At 36.9% G+C, this 23,359-nt stretch overlaps 1 protein-coding gene across 1 annotated transcript; it reads right to left on the bottom strand.

Annotated features, from left to right (window-relative positions):
- Positions 1-1,031: 1,031 nt before the first annotated feature.
- Positions 1,032-22,527, bottom strand: MINDY4B (MINDY family member 4B). The gene is made up of 12 exons (XM_088132221.1): positions 22,421-22,527; positions 22,137-22,164; positions 14,814-14,987; positions 13,222-13,341; positions 11,363-11,457; positions 9,108-9,273; positions 8,552-8,617; positions 7,832-7,902; positions 5,752-5,824; positions 4,486-4,659; positions 3,048-3,228; positions 1,032-1,174 (listed from the first exon to the last, which is right to left on the bottom strand). The coding sequence occupies exons 1-12, from the start codon at positions 22,525-22,527 to the stop codon at positions 1,032-1,034; spliced, it is 1,398 nt and encodes a 465-aa protein (XP_087988347.1).
- Between the last annotated feature and the right edge of the window lie 832 nt (positions 22,528-23,359).

The following is a 23,359-nucleotide window of genomic DNA, read 5'->3' as shown; positions in this document are numbered from 1 at the left end:
TGTTAAAATGATAAATAGCACTTTTCAAAATCAGAAGTCAGGCAATATCTTGAGTATTTGACTTCATTCTGCCATTTTCCAAAATCCTAATTGATATTTTCTCTATTGAGCATTCTTGACATGGAGGCTAGCAAAAACATGGGCTAATATTGTTCCCTTGCTATGATATCTGTGCCTGTCACATTACTGGTTGATGCAGAAATAACATTAATCTGAAGAAGATCAGTTCTCTTATACTGAACTGAACACAGAATTGGGGAATCAGTGAATTTATAGATGAACTACAGTTCCAGCATCCCCATTGACCATGTTGGTTAGGTCTGCTTGGACTTGTTCAACACTGAGGTCCATATATTTGCCATTTTTTATTAACGATGGTTTCTGTCCCATGAGGAAGGCTACAGGAATAGAAGTGGTTTCTTTGTGTCTGATGCTACTGATGCATCAGCCAGGGGTGTGGCCAGCAGACTTTGTTGATGAGGGATGATGTTATATCCATGACTTTTACCATCCCCTTATTCAAGAGTTTAGTGCTTAATGCTCATCTTTAATGATTTCATATCAATTACATTTCCAGTGCAGGCAGACCTTGTTTAGCGACTGCCTTGCATAGTGACTGTTTGCAGTTATAATGGTGATGAAAAAGTAACTTTACAACCAATCAAGTTTGTAAAACCAAGGAAAGCTGAAGTAAGATCATAAGCACAGTCATGGTTTCACTTAGCAACTACTTCCCTTAACAATGAAATTGCTGGTCCCAATTGTGGTTGCTAAACAAGGACTACCTGTACATACAAATACTCATGTCACTGCAATCCATTGGGTCTTGGTGTATTTGACTTGCAATTGAGTGAATTGCATAGGATGCTATTTTTTTCTTGTAATTAGCAGTAGAAAACTGAAATCCAAACCAGCAGCTTTTTAAATTAATCCAACCTATGACAATATGCTGTCTTCCTTATTCTTGCTTCAGTTTCAAGGATCATGTGGGCAGCACCTTTAGAGAAGACCATCTGCTCCAGTCACTTATATCAGAAAAATGGAGCTGTCCCATTCCAACTGATGGTAGCTCCTTCCCATTTAGTTCGGATGGCCATTTCCAGAGAAGAGACTCTTTTCTCCGGATCACTGCCCTCCTTGCCGTGTTTTTCATCCCAATGATGAGAATGTGTATCTGAGAAGAGAACAGCAAAAATGCATGTACACTCTTTCATGCAAAACAGAGCCTCTAGATTTTGGGTTCAATTTAGTATTAATTCAGCACATAGCCATCTATTGACATTAGCAGCTGGATGTATGTAAGTCTCAGTTACTTTTCTGAAATGCCTCTCAGAATAAAGCTCACAGAATGTAATTTTTGTGGGAGAAATGATACAAAGGAAAATTATTGTACCCTATTTCCACATGGCCACATTTCAAATTAGGAGCATGGCCTACAGTTCTTAATACAGAAGACCAACCGGTCAAGACCAGTTCTGTATAATTCTAGAGGAATGGAATAATGGATTTAAGACACAGGAAGGCAGATATCAGTTAAATGTTAGGAAAAAAAATTTCCCAACAGTGAAACCAATTACCCAAAGAAATTCTGGGTTCCCTTCATGGGACATGTTCAAGTAAAGGCTAGATAGCCCTAGGGATGTGGGGAAGGGATGCTTTAATTTGGATTCTTGCACTGACGAGATTGTTGGACTCAGTAGCCTAAATAACCTCTTCCAACTCTATGAATCAGAGAATATTCTGAAAGATGAAAATGCAAGTGTGCATTTATCATTCCATGTCATTAGATTCAGAGCTGCAAGCCAAGGAGGGAGGGAGGGAGAGAGAGAGAGAGAGAGAGAGAGAAACTGAAATTTCTGTCCTTTTTTGTAGATATTCAAGACAGTGTACATAATAGCCCACCTCCCAATTTTATCTTCACAACAATCCTATGCAGTAGATTGGATTGGGAAACAATTATTGTCCCAAAGTTATGTTGTGAGTTTCCATGACTGGGATGGATTTGAACCTGGGCCTCCCAAGTCCCAATTGCATATTTTAACCACTATACCATAATATATAGGACCCTTCAACATAATATTTTACCTTGTATTTTTCTTATATATGTCCCCAACTTTCTCCAAGGAGCTCAGAGCAATATACATAGGTCTCTCTCCAGTTTTATTTTTACAACAATGTTTGAGACAGAATTGGTCATAGAGACAGTGGCTTGTCTCAGATCATTGCATGGTCATCATGACAATCTGAATTCTTGTCCTCCTAATCTGATACTATTTGCTTGTATTCATGTTTGTATATTTGTTTAAAAGAAAAAGAAGATAAAGCAATTATTTACAAAGATGTTTCAAACATTCAGGATTCGATAGATATTAAAGAAGCTAAGCCAAATAGTACTGCCTTGGGTACTTTGCTTTACCATCCGGGAGGTGGTGACTGGGAAATCCTATTTAGCCAATCTCACCTGGATATTATCTGCTTGCAGGGACTTTTTAAAGGAGGTGATGGGAGCAATGTGGAGGAGATCCCATCCAAAATATGGTTCAGCATTTGAAGTGATTAATTGAATCAGTGCTTTTGACGTGTAGTAATACATCTTATTAGTTAACACACAATTCCAAGAGCTATTTTAATTGCTTGAATTTCTTCACACATTTCCATTTACTGGAAATTTATTGACTTCAGTGGTCTCTCTCTCTCTCTCTCTCTCTCTCTCTCGAAATGTTTGGGTCTCCTAATTGTTGCAATATTTTTTCAAGTCCATTCTCAGTCAGAGCTGGGTCTTTAAGAGGGAGGGACTTGCTAGATTGCTTATTTGAATTTGTTTAGAGTTTGGATGATCTCCTAAGAATTTTTTAGGAACACCTTTTAATCTGGGATGCATCACTGTATATTTAAAAAATTAGAAAGTGCATTTAATCAATATAGCTTTTTAAATTTGATTTACACTGATCAGAAAAGGCAGGAAAATGGATTTAAGCATCGCTTGTGGGGAAAAAAAGAACTAAGCATCTTCCTTTAATACTTCTCCAGTAGATATAAATGCCTACCTATTGTTAGATGGACAGTTGTTTTTGGGGAGGGTTGCCCCTTATAAAAATACAAGTCAAAGAGATGTTCCGTTTTCCAATCGGACATTAATAACCTGTTTAAACTGAAGAGAATGCTGTATGTTTCATTTATGTTACACAGCCATATAGGCAATTTTGGAGTCTTCAACATGCTTCCAACCTGTAATATAAAACGTATAGTTACGCAACTAGTGAAATAAAATGCATTTGCTTATTTTTTTAAAAATCACATATTTGCATATTTTTTAAAAATCACAGATGTCACATGTGGAACAAAATTTTATCTGACAAGGCAGAGAAAGTACCGAAAGTGGAACTACAAATGACAGGCCAAGATAATGATTTAGAAAAGAATGCTTTTTACTGGATATACAAAAGAAACTAGCTGAAGTTTTAAAAATTAAAAGGGAAACACAAAGGATAAACCAAGAGAATGACCTGGAAAATGTTTTCTTATTTTATCTACAAAAGAGGCTTATTAAAGCCTTGAAGAAATCTATGTGATGGGATAAAGAAGAATTGAAGAGAAATAAAATCCTATGACAACATTTGATTGAATTAAATATTAAGACTGTTAGAAGTAAAAGGAAGGAATATAAAGTTGGTTTATTTGATCAAGGTTAAAATAAGACATACACACCTTTTTTTTTTTTTTACAAAGTTCTGGCAACCCTTTATGGACTTTTTGCTGACACCAGGATTGAAAAGTTGATATTTTATGGATTTGCTTATAGATAAAGAGATGGGATAGGGGATGAAGAGATAAATGTTTGTAACTTTAGAGAGGGTGAAGAATTACTAATTTGTTTATTCTTATTGTGATGAAGGTTGGAAGTAACTTTTTTATATATTCCTTTTCTCTTTATTATATTCTTACTTTTTTTTCTTCTCTTTTTTTCTTTCTTTTTCCTTGCACTTTTTACTCCTCTCTATTCTCTTTTCTTTCTTTAGATTTAGTTCGTATTAGATTTTAGTATGATAATTAAAACTGTTAATAAAAATTATATACAAAAAAAAAGACAAATACATGAAATATAAGGCTATCAGCTCAATAGCTGTTAGTCATAATGTCTACATATAATATCCAGTATGAAAAGCAACACGGTTCTTACTACCAGTTGCTGGGAAACATGAGGGAGAAGGTGTTATGGGACTTAGGTCTGCTTATGAGCTTCTTGTCAACACCTGGTTGGCCCGTTAGAACAAAATGCAAGACTGGACAGACCTTTTATTTGACTCAGCAAGATGCTTTTTACATTATTCTATATACTGGCTGTGTTTCACATTGTTCTCACTCTTTTTGCCCCATGATGTCTCAAAGCTACTTTGAGAAAAGCTTCTTATTGTGACTGGTCTGGCTGATAAAGGGAGCAAAACTCCTTCAAATATTTGTCATTTGAATACTTATTTTCCACACCTGTAGGGGTCTGTGCTGTTCTGCTTCTTCCTTGCTCCACTGTAAGTAGCCAACATTGCTGCGGGAGTGGACTCCATGCAGTTCTTTTTGCACACTGCCTTCAGTGTCAATCTTTTGGCATCCATTGAACACATGTGGACTTGCTCTGCCAGTTAAAATGAGATTCAGAATTGCCTAAAGGGGAAAAGGACCAACATCACACTTCCAGATTGTAGATCAGAAATAGAACTCGGGGATTAGCACTCAGGGAATAGTAGTAATGTGTATTATTTTCTTTATATATCTGATTTTTTAAAAAAATTAATGCAGCAGAGCAAGAGAGAGAAAGAGACATAGGAATTTTCATTGTAGGAAGAAAGCACAGGGTTTTATTTCACTTATACTTAATATAATACAAATGAAGCATACTTAATATGATCGCTCTACTGTTGCTTGGGAGCCCCATGTGGCCCTGTGGACTCAAGCTGTGTTTCTCTACTTGAGAATTCCCCCTAGAAATATTATGGTGGGCAGGAATATTAATGCTGTGAACCCTCATCTTATGCTCAGCCTATCTATGTGTGGTTAAATGTATGTACTCTGTTTTTTTAAAACAGAATCACCATCAGTCCCCAGTAACTTCCTTTTAAGATTTTACTGGTTGGATGTCCAACATAAGGAGATTCTCAAAAGTATAAAATTGCTTGCTCCTAAGTTAATACATAAGTGTTATTTACTTTACTCCTTTCTGGTCCAAACTTGTTAAGGAATTTATGCAAATTTATATTAAGCAAATTTCCCCACCCATGGTACTTTGCAAGTACAATTTCCAAAACCTCCAGGTAGTATGGCCTCTGGAACTACAGTTCCAACATCTCTGGTGGTACCAAGTTGAGGGAGCACTGACACCAGCTAAAAAGAAAGGCTATCCATTTCATCACCTGTTAGCATTAATGATTAATAACTGGGAATATACTGGTGTCGGCTTTCACAGCCAGTACCTCTTGGGCAGTCTTGGGCTTCAGAGTTTAGTGACCATGGTCTAGACAACAGATTTCCTGACGTTTCGCCGGCAACTGTGGCTGGTATCTTCAGAGGCAAGTTGGTCGCAGGCAACCGAGCAGGGACTGACAACAGGAAATCTGTTGTCTTGATCATGGTCACCAAACCCTGAAGCCCAACATTGCCCAATAACTGGGAAATTTAAAGTATAGCAACATATATTTTCACTTTCATATATTTATGAAAAGTAGTCAAAGAATATAGATTTCATATTCAGCGACTTACTTGTCTACAGCTGATGAGTCCATGTCTACATTGTAACAGGTAAGTTGTGGTGAAGTCTAGATCTCTCTGAAGCCTATCCAGCCAAACACAAAGGAAATGCTATTGGTTTCACTTGTAGTTTAACTCAATGTATCATCTACCATCAACTATCCAAACCCCGTTTCAGCCATCCTATGAAAAAGCCCATGGGACTGACAGTGAACAATGTTTAACGTTATTGGAGGGTGTAATAACCAGTATGATATTGACTAAAACATCAGGCCTAGCAGAGAGACACAGATTCAAAACCCCCACTCAGCCGTGAAGGTTATTGTGTGAATAGGACCATTTACTATCTCACAGCATATTTCATTTTTTATTATTGAGATTATGCCCAGCCTTTCTCTTTATATAAACACTCAAGTTTAATTTATATAGCAGAGTTATGGAATTGATAACATAGGAAGAAAGAGAATCAAATAAACCTCCCTTTGAAATCCTTGGAGAGAGGCAGGATATGGACATAATAAGCAAAGATCTAACAAAAATGAAATTGGAAAAGTAAAGGTCATTAAATTGAAACTTTTTTGAAGAGCCTTTCCATAACATCACTGGCACCTCTCGTTCTTATTTTTCTTTCCTACTTTGGTTTTCACTTTGCAGTTTGGATAGTATGTGGTTTTAATTCTGTTGTTTTTATTGTGACATTGTAACCAGCAGAAATTCCATAAACCAAAGGTACTTTTCCCCAGAAAAAAATGATGCTGTTTCATGAGTTGCAAACAAGGACTATGTTTGTATCCATAAATGCTGAAAAGCTTCTCTCTGGAACTAAATTTGAAGCATTGCACCACCTCAGGGAGTTTCTGTATGTCTGAGCACTAATGTGCCTGCAGCCTGCTACCCTCTGCCTCACAGACTTTAATTATGGAATTTTTTAATTAAAAAAAAATGCTGAAATACAAAGTTGCAACCTCCAATATAATTTTTTATTTACCAGAACGTGACTAAGTCTAACAGGCCACCTTAGGAAATAAAATGTTATGTGGCGACAGCCAAATACATTTTTTAGAAATGTGCTTACCTGTCTAACAAAAAACAAAAGGAAGGAGGATAGCAGGAAGCATCTTGGGAGGCTTTAGTGAATGGCATATTTCAAATGGGCAGGCCATTCCATGGGAGCCATTTTGTGGAAGTGGATGGGGCTTGCTTCAATATAGAGTCCTTGGTGGTTTTCTTGCAGATGTTTCATTACCCAACTAGGTAACATCTTCAGTGCTAGAAGGGAGTGGGGTTTGCTCTCTGTTTATATACAGTCGTTTGCCCTGTCAGTGTTGGAGGGGGTGTTGTTTTTTCTTGGGAGTTCCTAGATTAGGCTGTTGTTTACTGCTTGATTGTTTGTCTAAGTTGGTAGGTCCTTGATTAGGGTATTGTTTGCTGCTTGGTTGTTTGTGTGGTGTTAATCCTGGTGTTAATCCCTGCTTATCTGGGTGTTGATTGATGGTGAGGAAGTGTTCTGGTCTTTTTGTTTCCTTTTTATTGTCTCTTTTGAATGGTGTGTAAATGTTGTTTATCTCTATGTGCTTGTTGATGGCTGACACGTTTTTGGATTTAGCTTGGTCTAAGATGCTGGCAGTGTCACAGTTGAAGCTGTGGTTGAGTCTGCCCATGTGTTGTGAGATTAAGGAGTTCTCCTTGTGATTTCTGACTGATAGTTGGTGTTCATGGATGTGCTCTGCTAGTCTTCTGCCTGTCTGTCCTGCATAGTGGCTGTTGTAGTCCTAACACTGTATCGCTTCAATATGCCTAAATAAAATAATACTGCTAACTGTTCTTTGTGTAAATGGATTTTATCCCATAGTGTCACGGTAATCTCTCTGACAGAAATATGAACGCTTTGCAAATAACCAATCACATTTGCATCATCCCATAATTTCTCCTTAGGTTTTGATAGTATACGAACCAAATTTTCTTCTGAAGCTCTTTCTTTACAGATGAATGTAAATAACATTTACAAAATCTTAAGGTATATGCACTGATTTGTAAATAATTGCTTAACTTAAATCTAAGTAATTAAAAAAGGGAAAACTTCTTTTTTTACCTTTCAAATGTCCTGGAGAAAAGTAAACTATATAGAAATAAGATGACCCCATGACTTCCCTCAGAGTTCATCTGATTCAAACAGATTAAAGAAAAAAAGGATTATTATAACATTGGCCAACTTATCTGAATATTGTAGCTAGGTTTTGTTTCTTGTTTTTAATTAGAACATTATCCAAAATCAGCCTTCCTTAACATGGCATTTTCCAGATATACTGGGATTACAACTTCAGAATTCGTCACCAGGATGGATTTATTTATTTATTTTAGAAATTTATAAGGCTGCCCAACTCTGCAATGACTCTGGGTGGTATACAGTAGAATAATAATACTAAAATGCAATTAAAAGAACCCAAATGCTGGAAGAATAACACTGACATAGACAGGACCTGCTACTCAATCTAACCCAAGGCCTGGAGAAACAGCCAGATTTTGGATGCCAAGCTGGAGAAAGTTTCTCCATATATAAGCAAAAATTATTATTCAAAATGTAACAAAAATTTAACAGCTGGATCAGAATAAAATTGAACTAGCTAATACTGCTGGATAAGAGTGGGACAGCAATCTTGTGGGTGCTGATTTAAGAATAATACCCAGTAAACACAGTAGTAATTGTTTAAGAAAAAATACACAGAACTATAGTTTTGTTTGTGTCTACAGTAAACAAAAAAAGTTTGGAACAGATTCAATTTTGTAAAGAAATTGCAGATCCTTTACTTACGCAGTGTATGTGATCCCAGATAAACCGCTGAACTGTTTCTTGCTCAAAAAAGTCAAACAGTTGAACCTGCAAAGAAATATTAACAATTATGTCCATAAAGTGATTGGATTTCAGTAAGAACAAAATATTGAAAAGATGTAGTAATTATTCAGCGTTATCACAGAAAACCATTGTTTATTCTGATTTTGAATTATATATCTCCTTCTATCCTAGAGTTCACCTTAGTAAAATCTGCCAGAACTTGGTTAGAAAAATATGGATGTTCCTTAAACTGCAGCGAAGTAATACATAAAAGTTAACTCTTTCCTGGCTTCTAGCAGGTGGTTTGAATTTTTGCATTGCGCATACGGTACCCTATTTTATCATATACAGCAATCTTCCCCAAATCGCCTGTCCACATTACTTGTACTTAAATTCTTAAAATTCTGGCTGTGAATGGGTGGTCTCAGTTGCCTGTAGGCACAATAGTGTGTACTTTTGAGTTTTTCTCTTATTTTGTGTCTAGACTCAACTAAAACATTTCTCCCTTCCAAATCTTTAGAACAGCTTATCTTACTTGTTCAGTAAAGTGATCCACTTCGTAGTCTATATTTGGAGTAAAGTAAGTATCACCAGTGATAAGGCAGATAGTCGCTCTCTGACCTTCTCCTGCTGTCCACAGAATATCAGCTAGTGCTGTTGTAAGAGTTTTTTCTTGCTCTTTGAGGCTTATTTTAGATATACTGGAAAGCCAAATATAAAGAGGTCATAGGGAATCACAAAGGCAAATCAGTAGATTTTGAACTGTCTCCTTGATTTTGATTCTCAAAAGGCATTGGGCTGGATTTGCAAAAAATGCTAAACCATGATTTAGCATGAAGTGCATAACTTAAAATAAGATAAGCAAGACTTGGATGTGTCCTCTCACCATGCCTTTTCGTAAGTGGCTAAGAAAAGGTTTCAGAAGTTGCTCCTTTTGTTAACTGCAGGTTTGTCATGTTTCATGGAGTAAGAAACTATGGTTTATGCTAATCATGGCTAGGTTCCAGCAAGACAGCTTCAAACCTCAGTTTCTTAATTAGGGTGATGAAACATACCATGATTAATATTAAATGCAAGTAACTCCAATAAACTATGTGCAACCCAGTTGGTTGCAGTAATGTTGATAAGTGAGGAGTTGAGTGATAAGGATCTACTTTCACAGCTCTAGCAGAAGAAATAGGATCCTTGGAGATGCTAAGGTGAATAGAAGAAGATATTAAGCAAAGGGATAAAGTGGCTGCTGGTAGACAGCATGGAGTCAGTAAGAAAATCAGAAATGGGCACCTCTAAAGGGAGGGGTTTCTCCTAAGAGGACAGAGAGGCAAGAAATGGACCTCAGAGACAAAAGAGTGATAACAAGCTATGAATATACACAGAGACACAGACAGACATACAGGTACAAAGGGGGAGAAAGTTGAGAAGCAGAGGTTTAGCCTAGAGCAGGTTTTCTCAACCTTAGCAACTTTAAGATATGTGGACTTCAATTCTCAGAATTTCCCAGCCAGCATGAAATTAGTCTAGAAAGAGGCAGCCTGAAGTGACAAAGGGAGTCATATATAAAACTTTACATCAACGAGAAAAAAATACTACTCATGAGTAAGCAAGAACTAAAAGGAAATTACAGCACTTTAACAGCTGGATTCCTCTCCCTGGAAAGAGAGAAGAGGCAGCTTGGAATGAGCAAAGAATCCAGAAGATGGGTTAGCAGTTCAGGTAATGCACAGAGACAGAGAGGGGGGCTGGCAGGTTTCACCTGTGAGGAAGCTGCCAAGAGAATAGTCTGGAGGAAGGTTGAGGTTTGATGCTGGGAGGGTGAGAGGCAGATTGGAGCCTGGAGTGATGCAGAGTGGTGTGAGGAGAACTGTTACGCTGAGAGTTTTGCAGAGGGACAGCTGTTGCTGTGGGCATTTTTGGAAGAGAGTGGGAAGAATCAGTTTAACCATGTATTGTGCTGTTGAAATGTGTTGCAGCTTTCTGAGATGGCTCAGTCTGTTGTGTAGGGAGTGCTAGTTCTGAGTAAGCCTCCCTGCTGGGTGAACAAAGATTCATCCCACTGAGTTCCATAGCTTATTACTGCTTAAATTATTTCTCTAACTGTGTAATGCTGTCTGTATTGTTTTCCGAATGCAAATTATAAAGTTCTTGTCTATTCATAACTAGGGGTGGAAATTGCCCCTTAGTGCCTCTCCACTGGATAGAGACACGGCAGCAGACTAATCTACATGAATTGGATAGGTGCTGGAGTGACTCTGCTTGGAAGTTCCATTGCGGATCCAGCTTCTCAAACTCAGGACTGACTACTGTCTGGAAAGTGAAGCTACATATAGTTAATTAAAGGAACACTGAAGGAGGTTACATTCCCTCTCTGGACTTGTGAGAGAGGAGTGGGAGACCAGAGGCTCATTGTCTTTCCCATGAAAATAGGTGCATAACCTACAGCTTCAGAACCACATGGGATCCCATTAAGCTTTGAGTGTGGCCATCAAGACCTCCAAAAGCTGTTAACAGATGAATGACTGAAGAGAAATATACTTACATTTTAATTTTAATTAAATTCAAGAAGAAATGAAATGAAATCAGATTTAGATACCACCTGCTGCTTTTTGACTGCAGTCCCTGGCACACCACTCAAAGGCCAACTGAGGCTTTCAGCCCAGGAAAAGGAGTGTCTCTCTACCCTAGAGTCACGATTTGTATGATTTGCAAATGCTATTACTATATTCTTCATTCTCCATCTAGAGATTAATAAATAAAATTCTCCCCCTGTCCCAAATGTATGCATTTCCTCACCTTTGAAGGGACATATTTTCCTCCTTGTTTTGTACAAACAAAAAGTGTTTCATGATGTTAACCTGAACTGCCATCTGCATTGCTGTGGCTCCACCCTGAAAAAAATCATAAAATTGCTCGGTATTTTTGCTTACTCTATGATACAAATTAAATGTATTGGGGACCTTCCCCAACACATACAAAAGACTGAGCTATGGGCAATGCACGTATCCAAGCTTTATTTAGAATAGTAGTGGGCAGCCTTTTTTCCATAGCATGACATTAAATACAAATCTATTAATTAAAACTGTAGTGCAAACAGAGTTACTTGCAAAACAGAACCATTTTATTTTGGCCATTTACTCCTTGCCAGACCCTGCTGCCTCTGCTTAGGAAGCCCAGGGCCTCATCAGAAACAGCATCCAATACCGAGCAGAAGAGCATGCAGGAGTTGCTGAAGGACAGCTCTGCTCAGGTGAGAGCCCTGCCAATCAGGTCCTGTTGGACCAAGGTGAGTTGCGAGGCTGCTGTAGTCATGCTGCTCTACTTTCCAAAGTACTTCCCATGACCCAGACTGTACACTTACACAGTATTTTACAGCCCTGCCTTTCTTTGCTGGACACCATCGTCAGAACTTGCATGACACTTTGTAGGGCACAAGAAATTCTTTGGAGGGTTGCTTGTGGCCCACGGGCTGCAAGTTTGAGATCTTAGCATGTTGTGTGAAATACAACACCAGACTAAACTATAATATGATTTATTGGGGAGTGGAAATAGCTTGTTATATGAACATAGCAATTAGTTTCGTTAATTTTGATTAGGAGTTTAGTGTGTTGGGTGAACCAAGGCACTGTTTATTCATCTTATACTTTCTTAAGAATCTTGGAAGGAAGGAAGGACAAATAACTTTAGAAAGTTTTGGAGTAAAAATGACCTTAAGATATCCCCATACCTCCTCTGTTTGTCTCTCTCCATACTGATCTTTCTACCCACACAACAAAACCCATTCACTCCAATCTATTTTTTTCTATCTTATGCATATCTTCATTTATCTCCATCCACGCATTAATATCACAAACTCTATTTTTGCTTGTTATTTCATTCATTAACAAACACACATACATTTTGAAAGCACATATCTGACTGGATCTGTGCTTCTGAAAGAGTTCCTTGCTTGGACAGGAAGGAGGTACCACACTGAAGGTTTTGGGAAGCACAAATCTAGCCAGACCCAAGAAGTGCAGTACTCCAAATTGAGTACTGTTTATATTGTGTTTTCCAGACTTACATGAATACATAAGTTGCCCAGGGTCAGGCAGCATACATGTTTAATAAATTATTATTCATTATGATGATGATGATGAATATGTTCTGAGCTTGCAAGATGAATACTGCCATAAAATAGCAGAATATTTTCTCCACACAGAAATATTACTCAGTGCTGATGACTACAGCAACAGTACAAAGACAGTTGGAATGCAGTTTTTTTGGCTGGACATGACAAGCTTTAGAGCACTTTAGTTGCTAGAGTCAGCTGGAAACTTCTGAACCTATATAAGACTGATTTACCAGCTCTCTGTCTAGAAAATGTAGATATGCTTAATAATCACATAATCAATTAAGACAGGCTTCTCCAACTTGACATTGTGCTGGGCTTTGTGCAAGTTTCTATCATGGCAGCCCGGAGGGTGCTGGTCTAAAGATATAAAATTCTCTAAATGAGAAAGATTGTTTGCAATCCATTTCCATTTTCATCATTCCAAAAAAGAGAGGACAGGAGGAAATGAAGTAGACTGATAGTGGCTTTGGCTTGACCTTCCAGTAAATAGGTGAGATCCTGATAAAATACTTATCAATAAAAAATGATGAACAGATATTACCTTATCTATCTTTAAGGCATAGGCCAAGTCAGTATAAGGGTTGTGAAATCTGAAATATGCTCTTTTCCATTCATAGCTGAAGACTTGAAACGTGTTTCCAAATAACATCCTTCGCAGGTCCTTTGAATGGGAAGAATAGATGTATTTAATACACCATTAAACTGGGCAACAGCCAAAGATCTACTGGTGATGCAGAGATATTAAAAAAACTCATATATATAATCATAATAGGACACAATAATAAGAGATCCAAGCAAAAACAAAAAAGCCCTGGAGCCAAACAATATATAGGCTACAGCCTTCTCTGCTGTAGCCCCCGCCCTTTGGAACATCTTGCCGCCGAGGTGAGACAGGCCCCCTCACTCCCGGCCTTTGGGAGGGACTTGAAGACCTGGCTCTGCCATCTGGCCTGGGGTGGGGAGGGAGGTCATCAGATATGGGGTTGGCTAGCCCCCTAGAGGCCTCCTGGATTTTTCCTCTTCCTTTTATTCTGTGTAAATGTGTTTTCTTATAAATTTTAACTGTATATTTATTTATTGTTTTAATATGTTGTAAGCCACCCAGAGTTCCCCATTGGGGGGAGATGGGCGGGGATAAGTTTGATAGATAGATAGATAGATAGATAGATAGATAGATAGATAGATAGATAGAATAAAAAGCAAAGTAAAATCACTTGCTCCCAAAGCAATCATTAAAACCATTCTTAAAGTGTCACAGAGGATAAAGAGTTTTTCCTCTAGTGTTTCAAATGAGTCCTTCTGGGCAGCCATGCCGTAGCAGGGGAATTCCATGGCGAGCCTTTGTATCCTTTGGCAGTGAAAATTGGAGGAGAGCCTTGGATAACCATCTTAAGTTCCAGACAGCCAAATAGGGATAGCAATGCCCCCCAAATTATTCCTGGCTGTAGAGCTTAAACCACTTTAAACTGATCCCTCCTAAGGCATATCGTTAGGTACAGTTTTGGTGGACTACCTCCAGAACAATACTACAGCAACAGAATAAGTAGAGGCAGGATATGCTTAGTGCTGGAAGAACACTTTCAAACAGTTTGTGGCAATCAGCAGGAATTAACAGGTAATAGCACTGGAACTAGGGGAGGGGAGATCATGGGAACCACAGTAGCAAGGTTCATGTAACATGCTGGTTTAGGCTAAAATAGATTAGAATATGATAGCATGTTGTGTGAACCAGAACCATATTAAGTCGTAATGTGGTGTGATTGCTTGGGCATGGCATGTTATGCAAACTAAGCAGCTGTGTTTCATTAATCTTGGTTTAGTATGCTAGTTAGTAGCATAGGGTGCAAAAGAGAGAAAACCCTTCCTCACCAAAGTAACACATGTAATTTCAGTTGTGAAGCAACATCTTTTGTTGTGAGATCTGCTTCTAAGATTTGCACTGCTCTAAACCTAGTGAAGCCTCAGGCTTCTGCATTTCAAGTGATCATTCCCCATAAACGTCTGTTTTAATTATTCTAACAGCGGTATGCTGTAGTCTTGATCCTAACTGCATGGCTGGAGAAGAATTCTCTGTTTCCTTAATTCTGGCAAGATTAAGTTTCAGCTCATGCTTAATTGATAAGATCTGCTTACCATAGCCATTTCCAGTGAGATGGGATGCCCTCCTAGGTCTGCTGAAACTGCTACAGCTTTGGGAATTGAGCATAGAGTATTAGATGGAAACCTGTTCTGTTCTGAGGGGTTTATATTTTGAGATGTTCCAGCAGCACCCTCTTTATCATTATCAGATTTGCAGTCTTGGTATTTCTGTAGAAAAATATGAAGAAAGGGACAAACAGAAACAAGACACCATTTTTAGCTGCAAGGTAATAAGGTTTTCATGTTCTTTACAACCACGGGTTGAAAATGCAATTCTGCTTTCAGATGCATCATCTTAAAAGAGAGGACAGTAATGTAAAGGCAAAGAGTACTGTTACTTTGCAGAAAGTACAATTTATACAGTAATAACGTGGTAACTATTATACTTCGTTAGCTTGAGCAAATTTTCTTAGAAGCAAATTCCATTGAAATATTTAGGGTTAGGAGGCTCAGAATGAGCTTTCACAATTATCCCTGAGCTATATTGTTCCATTTATATTCTGATTTATGCATTATAATATATAGCAAACTTAATTAGTTAAAAGTAATCAACTCATGGTATTCCCAAGCATACAGGGCAGTTTTAGTTTCTGTATTAAGAAATAAAAGACAAATATTAGTGTTACTTACTATTTGATTCCTCTTTACTTCCTCCTGCAATATTTCTATATAACTCAACCTGGAATCTACCCATCTTTTGAGCTGGCTTAGCTTTAATCTGCTATCCATAACTAACAGATAGAATGAAAGACGTCACAAGTTATCAAGTGACTGGTGGCACTTTAAAAGGAGAAGAGACTTAGCACAATATTCTGGACTACCCAAGAAGAGTAATCTTATTTAGAAATAAATGTTAAAGCAACCATGATACAAATAACCCTAGAAATAGAGATATGGTCTTGATCCAGAAATCCTGAATGATCCCCCTTTGTCCACATAAGTTAATGGTTATTTTAAATAGTTCTTTTTCTGTTTGCTTTTCAGTCAAGGATGATTGTGAGCCATGCAATATATTTGATGTATATGGATAATTCAGAACATAAAAGCAATTACTGCATTACTTTGTATCAATTTTGCTATTTTTTCTAAAACGGCCATGTAAGTGGTTTATACATCTATTCTGTCAATATTTGTTCCAATCAATTAAACATTGGTTGGTTCAAAAGATTTTTGGATGGATTTTTTTTTTAAAATGAACCGTGCTCTTGCCCTGATCCAACACCAGGAATCCATCCATCAAATTTCAAAGTAGCTCTGAGTGATAAATGTGTGCAGTAATGTGAATATATATATATATATATATATATATATATATATATATATATTCATTCATTCATTCATTCATTCATTCATTCATTCATTCCCATCATGCTATTTCTTTTCAGAGGAAGCTACCTTATGCAAAGCACAGAAAAAGAGTAAAAAGTAGTGAGCAAAAGAAATTAAAGACAGGTGATAAAAGAACAGGAAATCTAATTAAACCTAGTTTATTATTTAATACTATTGATTATCTCCCCATACTAACCATCCTTGTTTCCACATGTCTATGCACTCATACATATATTGCCTTATGTTCTTTAAACCTCTCTCCATCCACATTTTAAGAATATTATCAACTCCATCCAGCCACAAATTTCTTAATCTTTCCCCTCCTCTCCTTTATTCTCCTTTCTTACATTTCTTTTGTGATTCAATCCACAAAACAAATGTATTTACTCTTCTTTTCTATTTTGCATTTTGCATTTTGCATTTTTATTCTTATTTTATTTTTAACATGCTTTATTTTCAACTCTGGTATGTGACCATAATAAGCAACGTCTATCTATTTTTGTTTCTTACATTTGTTTTGTGATTCAATCCACATTAATTCAGCATCTGCCGATCCTATCATTCTTTGGTCCACATTGTATTCAGGTGCCATTTCCATTATTCCAAATTGGACATAAACATAAATAAAAATGCTACTGCTGCTACTACTAGTACTACCGCTACTATTACTACCACTACTACCTACATTTATTTAAAAAGATTTGAAGAGCTACCCATCTTTTCATCCTTTATTATGAAAATTTCTCCATCCATTTCCCCATCTTTAGTAAATAGTCTACTAAGATACAAAAATTCATTTATTGCTCTCATTTTCACCCCTTTATGTATAACTTGCAATCTTTCACTCTGTTTCCAAGCACAATTATCTTGGCTTTTGATACATTAAGTTTGATATCCATATTGTATTTTAATTAATATTTATTCTTGTTTTACTATAAACCACCCAGAGTCACTCTTGAATGAGATGGGCGGTGACTAAATTTGAAATATAAATAAATAAATAAATAAATAAATAAATAAATAAATAAATAAATACCTCATTGTATCATACAATTCATTTAATGTTTGCTGGAAATAATTTGAATTCTACCAGCAAAATGGCATCGTCTGCATTCAAAGAACACATTCACTCATGTCCCCAATGAACACAACTCTAACATTATCACATATTAGAGTCCCAATACATTTATCTATGAATACAATAAAGAGCAAGGAAACATCACACATTGTTGTGTATTACTTCCTGCTTAAATCCATTTGCTAGGCATTCTGTTTTACTCTCAAAAATACTATCCTATTGCATTCAGCAACCAATGTTCAATTCCACATTCAAGCAAAAGGTTCCATAGTTCAAGCTTATTCAATTCATCATATGCTTTTCTAAATCAACAAATGTGCAACAAATATTCATACATCTCTCACTGAACTGCTGAAAAGGGAAAACTGGTGTGTGAGTCTCCTTTTAGGCATAAACCTGTACTGCACTCCCAACTTTTGGTGTTGTCACTACTCATTCAGTCAGAATTCTGTAAAATTCATGCCCAAGAACATTTAATAAAGTAATCCACATGTAGTTTTTCTATTCCCTCTTATTACCTTCCCTTTTATAGAAAGGAACAATAATAGCATCCTTCCAACCAACAGGGATGGATCCAGTCTTTACAAACACAATAAAAAAGTCATAGACCCACTCTATAAGAGAGCCACATTCATTTTTTAACATTTCTCCAATTACACTTCTGATATCTGCAGCCTTACAATTTTTCAACCTTCTCATAACATTTAAACCTTCCTTTCCCTGCATTTTTTCCCCATGGAAACTAATATTTATAGCATTTATTTCAATCTCACTCTTAGCAAATCACAATTTTTCATACAGATTGGTAAAATACTCCTTCCAGCATTCCCTCACTTCATTCCAAATAATTTCATCACTGTTATTCTTGATTCCAGGCACTGTGTCCTCTTCATCTGCTTCCAAAACAGTTTTTTAAAAAATTTTCCATCAAAATTGCTCTACGTTATCTCTGGTTTGTTTAATCTTAATTATGTCTTGCTCTCTCAGTACATTCTTTGCAATTACTTTTTCTCTACATACAGGTAAACCTCATTTAATGACAGTAATTGGGACTGGAATTTTTGTCACTAAGTGACACAGTCGTAAAGCATGACATCACGTGGCTCTGCTGCTTAGCAACAGAAATTTCAGCACTTCCATTGCCATCGTTAAGCAAATTCTGCACCATTTTTAAGTGAGGATGTCATATGGTCACCATTTACAACCTCCTGCCAGCTTCCCCATTGACTTTTCTTGTAGGAAGCCAGCAAAGAAGGTTGCAAATGGCAATCATGTGACTACAGGACACTGCAACATTGTAATTGTGAGCTGACTGCCAAGCTCTTGGATTGCAATCATGTGACTGCGGGGACACTGCAACTGTCATAAGTACAAAGAGCGGTCATAACTACCATTCATTCAGCACTGTTGTAAGTTTGAATAGTTGCTGAATGAGTGGTTGTTAAGCAAGGACCACTTGTATTATGCTATGGCTTTCTCTCTTCTTTTTTTCCATGTTCATTCTCTTATACACATTTTCTTTCATCCACAAACTACATCACTTCATTATTTTACCAATCAGCTTTTTCCTATTTCTTACTAGCACAACTCATAGAATCAAAGAGCCATAGAATTGGAAAGGATCTTCAAGGTCATCTAGTCCAACTCCATGCTTCCTTTCCAGGGAAGGAAAAATCATCACATCATGTGGAGCCTGTTCTACTGGCTGGTAGTTTATACCATCAGGAAATCTTTATGTGCCAATCCTTCTGATATTTGAAAATCTTTCTTTCAGTTGTCTCTTCTGTAGACTGAATGGACCCAGATACTGTAACCATTCCTTGCAGACTTGGCTTCCAGATCCCTCACCTTCATGGTAGGTGAACTTTTAAACTAATCCAATTCATCACTATCTTTTTTGAACTGTGGTGCCCAGAACTGGACACATTATTCTAAATAGGGTCTGACTGAGTCAAAGTAAACACTTAGTGTGATCTGGACCCAATATTTCTGTTAATGCATCCCAAGAATGCATTTGGCTTTTAGCAGCTGTATCATACTGCTAGCTAAGGTTTAACTTGTGGTTGACAAGGATCCCCAGACACTTTTCACATGTACTATTGCCAGCCTAGGTCTCCCCCATTCTATACTTGTGCCTTTAATTTTTCCTTCCCAGGTGAAGAATTTTACATTTCTCCCTGTTAAATTCCATTCTGTTCATTTCAGTCCACAACTCAAGCTTGTCTAGATTTTTACAAAATCTTATCTTCCCTTTAAAATATTACCCAGTGCAGCAGTTTTGTGCCATCTGCAGAGCTGATAAGGATCTCCTCAACTGCCTCATCCAAGTCATTGATGAAAATGTTGAATAGCTTAGAACCCATAACACATTCTATGGCAACCCACTTGATACCTCCCTCCAAGCTGACACGGAACCATTAACAAGGACTCTTGGGTGCGATATCTTAGACAATTATGAGTCCATCAACAGTAGTATCATCTAGCCCATACTTTACCATTGTATTAAGGAGAATATCATGATCAACTTAGCTGAAAGTTTGGCCGAGGTCCAGGTACAATATGTGTATGGTATTCTGATCTACTGAAGCAGTAGAACTCTACTGAAGGAGAAAAGGTTAATCTGGTATGATTAGCTTGCAGCTAAACCTTTACTAGCTCCTGGTAATGGTAGCATACCTATCCAACCACACCCAAATATGCTGACAGGTTTCTATTTTCTCAGGTCCTCTTTTTTCCTCTTTTTATTCTGGGATCTTACCAGTCCTCCAGGAGTTCTCAGACATTGTGAGGGTAAGAGTGGTTCTGTGATCACCGTCACTAATTCTTTCATTTAAATTGGTTAAGTTGTCTCTTACCCTTTCCTCGTCTATCCTACGCTCCAGTTTCCTCCTTCATCCAGTGCATAATGATGATAAGCTAGTGCTCTATTTCCCCTCAGAGAGAAGACCGGCACAAAATAGAGGTTAAGAAGTTCTTTTTTCTTATCATCACCTATTACTAATTCACACTTTCTCCTCACAATGGATCTACACTCTCTTTGGCTGCCCATTTGTCTCTAACCTAGCCAGAGGACCCTCTGTTGTTTTTGATACCTCTGAACTTTGGCCTTTCTGACCAAATTCCTACACATTATGGAGACTACCTTGTATATCTTGTTTATAAACCCATCCATCCATTTCCTATAGAAGTCCATTTTTCTCTTCAGTATTATAGAGAGCTGTGCAGGTATCCATTATCACTATTGTATACCACTTTGAAAGATTGAGCATCTATGCAGAAAGAATCCATCTATATCTTTTGCTTTCCCATGGGGGTTTTTAATAATGGCACTGCTTTTGTTTCTGTCTTCTTTTATTCTCACCAAAACAATTTCAGCAGGATTTCCAAGCTCTGACTCCTTCATTTTTGTGATCGATCAATCTATCTGTCTGTCTGTCTGTCTGTCTGTCTGTCTGTCTGTCTATCTATCTATCTATCTATCTATCTATCTATCTATCTATCTATCTATCTATCTATCTATCTTTATGTATAGTACTAATACCCCACCCTTTCTGTTGAGTCTGTTCCTTCCAGGGGCATGTGTCAACCATGGGTATCCTGCCACCACGTTTCGGTCATGCCTATTACAACATACTTGTCTTCCTTAATACACACACTTCTGTGAACTCTATAATGGAATTCTTTTCACACTATTTCAGGAAGTTTTTACATCCTTTTCTTACATCCAATTTCCATTCATTCTGTTGGGAGATTATTCTGTTTTCTACTACTTCTTCATATACAACACTCATATTTTGTGTTTCTGTAGTCATTCTACGTTCAGTCTAGTTTCTTCCACTTTCTTCCACATCCATTTTCTCCAAGATACATTCCTGACAATGCCCCCAAAAATATTCTGACCCCCATGTTATCAACTTTGTATCTTTCATGAATTCTCTTTTTCATCATGAACAATCAGATCAGGCATGCTTTTAAGTTCCTTCTTTTGCCATTTGTTCACATAAATAGATCTACACTTAAAGCATGAATTCAAAACAGCAGACTTTTTTCAGGTATTTATGAGTCCTAATTTTCAGTCATTCTTGAAGTTCTGAATATTTTTTTCTCTTCTCTCTCTCTAGTTCCCACCCATTCACCTCTATTGCGTAACAGAATAATTTCCCCCCAAAATCACATTCATTCAGAATGCTGCACATTTCCCCCAAAACACACCTGATTCTTTCTTTTTTGCCATCAACAGGACTGAAATATAAACTACCCCCACTATAAATTCCTACTTTTATACATGTGGATAACAACCTAGATGACATCAATTCATATTTTTTGATGCACATTTTAGTCCTTTCATTCATAATTAAATTCATTGCTTCACTTTCAGGTTGACTTCAGTGGTGATGGCTACTTCTTTGCTGTATTGTTGATTACAGACTGGGCACTAATTACTTTTTAACTTTATCATTCTTAGACCACAAATATTACAGATAGGGGCTCCGTCTTATTTGTAAAAATAGATTTACATTTACATTTTTAGAAAATCAAATGTCTATTTTACTTTAAGAATAGTTTAGAAGATGATATAGAAAAGCTTGATTATATATATATTTTTCTCTTAAAAAGCACTAGTGGTATTTCATAGGATATCTAAATATGCAAAATTTTCTAAAATGCATTTAAACTTATGAAAATTGAGAAACAGCCCTGTGTGAAAACCTTTTTTTAAATGCCTGTTTGAATAGTTTCTTTAATTTATTATACAAGTAAAAGCTGCCATCATCTCCCTCACATTCACAAGCTATTTTTATGAGCAGTTGCTGATAAATTGAATGTATCAGCATACTGATACATTCAATTTTATGTAAGATCAAAGATCAACCTGATCAACATACTAGAAAAATATGGAGGACCCTTACCTGAAAGGTTCTGTGGCTGATTTCCAACCTAGGGGGGAAAAGCACAGTTGAAAATACCTATTAAGCAAATAAATAGCTCATCCATACACAGAAAGATTACCAGTCCCGTATCAAACCACTTCACCTCTTAGTACAGCCACAGAACATACAGGGAACATCCCAGTCCTAAACATATTTAGAAAAAGTTTCCCTAAATTATGTGGATCTTATTTCCATAAAACTGTGACCTTAAAAACAACCTAATTATTAGTATCCATAAAAATTAAAGGGAAAAAAGGCCTTACCCATGGAAGCTGAAAATCTTTCTCCACTTGTCTAGATATGATATTTTGCTGGATATCTCTTTTAGCTCCTTTTGGACTGAGTTGCACACATCACTGGATGCCTCCATGTCCATCTGTTTGCTGCACAAAACTATGTATTTTCAACATTATCGATCAGCTCTCCAGGACATACAAATGCTGTATCCTCTTTTATATAATTGCCTATAAGAAATGGCTTGAACCTAGGTTTTTACCCAAGAAGCTTGCCCCATTTTCTGTCTCCTCATTGCAGTTACTGTAAACTTAATACTGTTGCATTGCAATTAAACTTTCATTAGAGTTGTACATAGCCCTGTGTTTTCTGCCCATTGTATATATGGCATAAATGTTTAATGTAAGACACAGATTTATATAAAAACAGGCTGCAATTACATATTCATTTCATGGAAATTGGATACAGTGAAGAAGATTGACAGATTGCTTTCATACCATGGACAGGTGGCAACATATGTAAGGGTTAATGCTTTATTCAGTTTGCTTGTAGCAGAATGCTTGGTGGAATAAAATGAAACCAAAATTGTGTCCTTACATGAAGAGCCAGCGGTGAAAAATACGTTTCACAAAGTTCTCTTTATCCTCTGTAATGATAAAATAATGTCAAGTTTAGGACGTGAGAAATTTAAACTGAAGATAATCACCTGGTCTTTGATGAACATCCCTTATTGGCAGCTAGTATATAAACAGCAACAGTACATGATATATACAGTTCTACATGGCATATATGTTAACATCACACATAAAGTTAAACTGTGAATGGTGTGGTATTTTCCACTTCCAAATATTAGCTTTTTCCTTTGTTTTAGATCAGTTTTAGATACCTGGCATCTCTGTAAGATCTCATTTGGTGTTCCAAGAAAACTATTTAAATGGTTGATCACATTACATCATCATCTCTAAAAT

The sequence above is a fragment of the Python bivittatus genome, unplaced genomic scaffold, assembly GCF_059951505.1.
Source record: "Python bivittatus isolate LINGU-HERP-01145 unplaced genomic scaffold, Pbiv_v1 ctg000980_np1212, whole genome shotgun sequence".
In the NCBI taxonomy this organism is placed as follows: domain Eukaryota; kingdom Metazoa; phylum Chordata; class Lepidosauria; order Squamata; family Pythonidae; genus Python; species Python bivittatus.
The sequence above is the reverse complement of the archived record's forward strand: the minus strand, read 5'-3'. Positions and strand labels throughout refer to the sequence as shown.

Excerpts from the sequence above, each read along its gene's own strand:
- MINDY4B (XM_088132221.1), bottom strand. The coding sequence starts at position 22,527 with ATGGAGGCATCCAGTGATGTGTGCAACTCAGTCCAAAAGGAGCTAAAA. Across the intron at positions 22,165-22,420 it reads AAGATTTTCAGCTTCCATGG|GTTGGAAATCAGCCACAGAA; the intron begins GTAAGGCCTTTT and ends TTTCCCCCCTAG. Across the intron at positions 8,618-9,107 it reads TGGATCACTTTACTGAACAA|GTTCAACTGTTTGACTTTTT; the intron begins GTAAGATAAGCT and ends ATTTCTTTGCAG.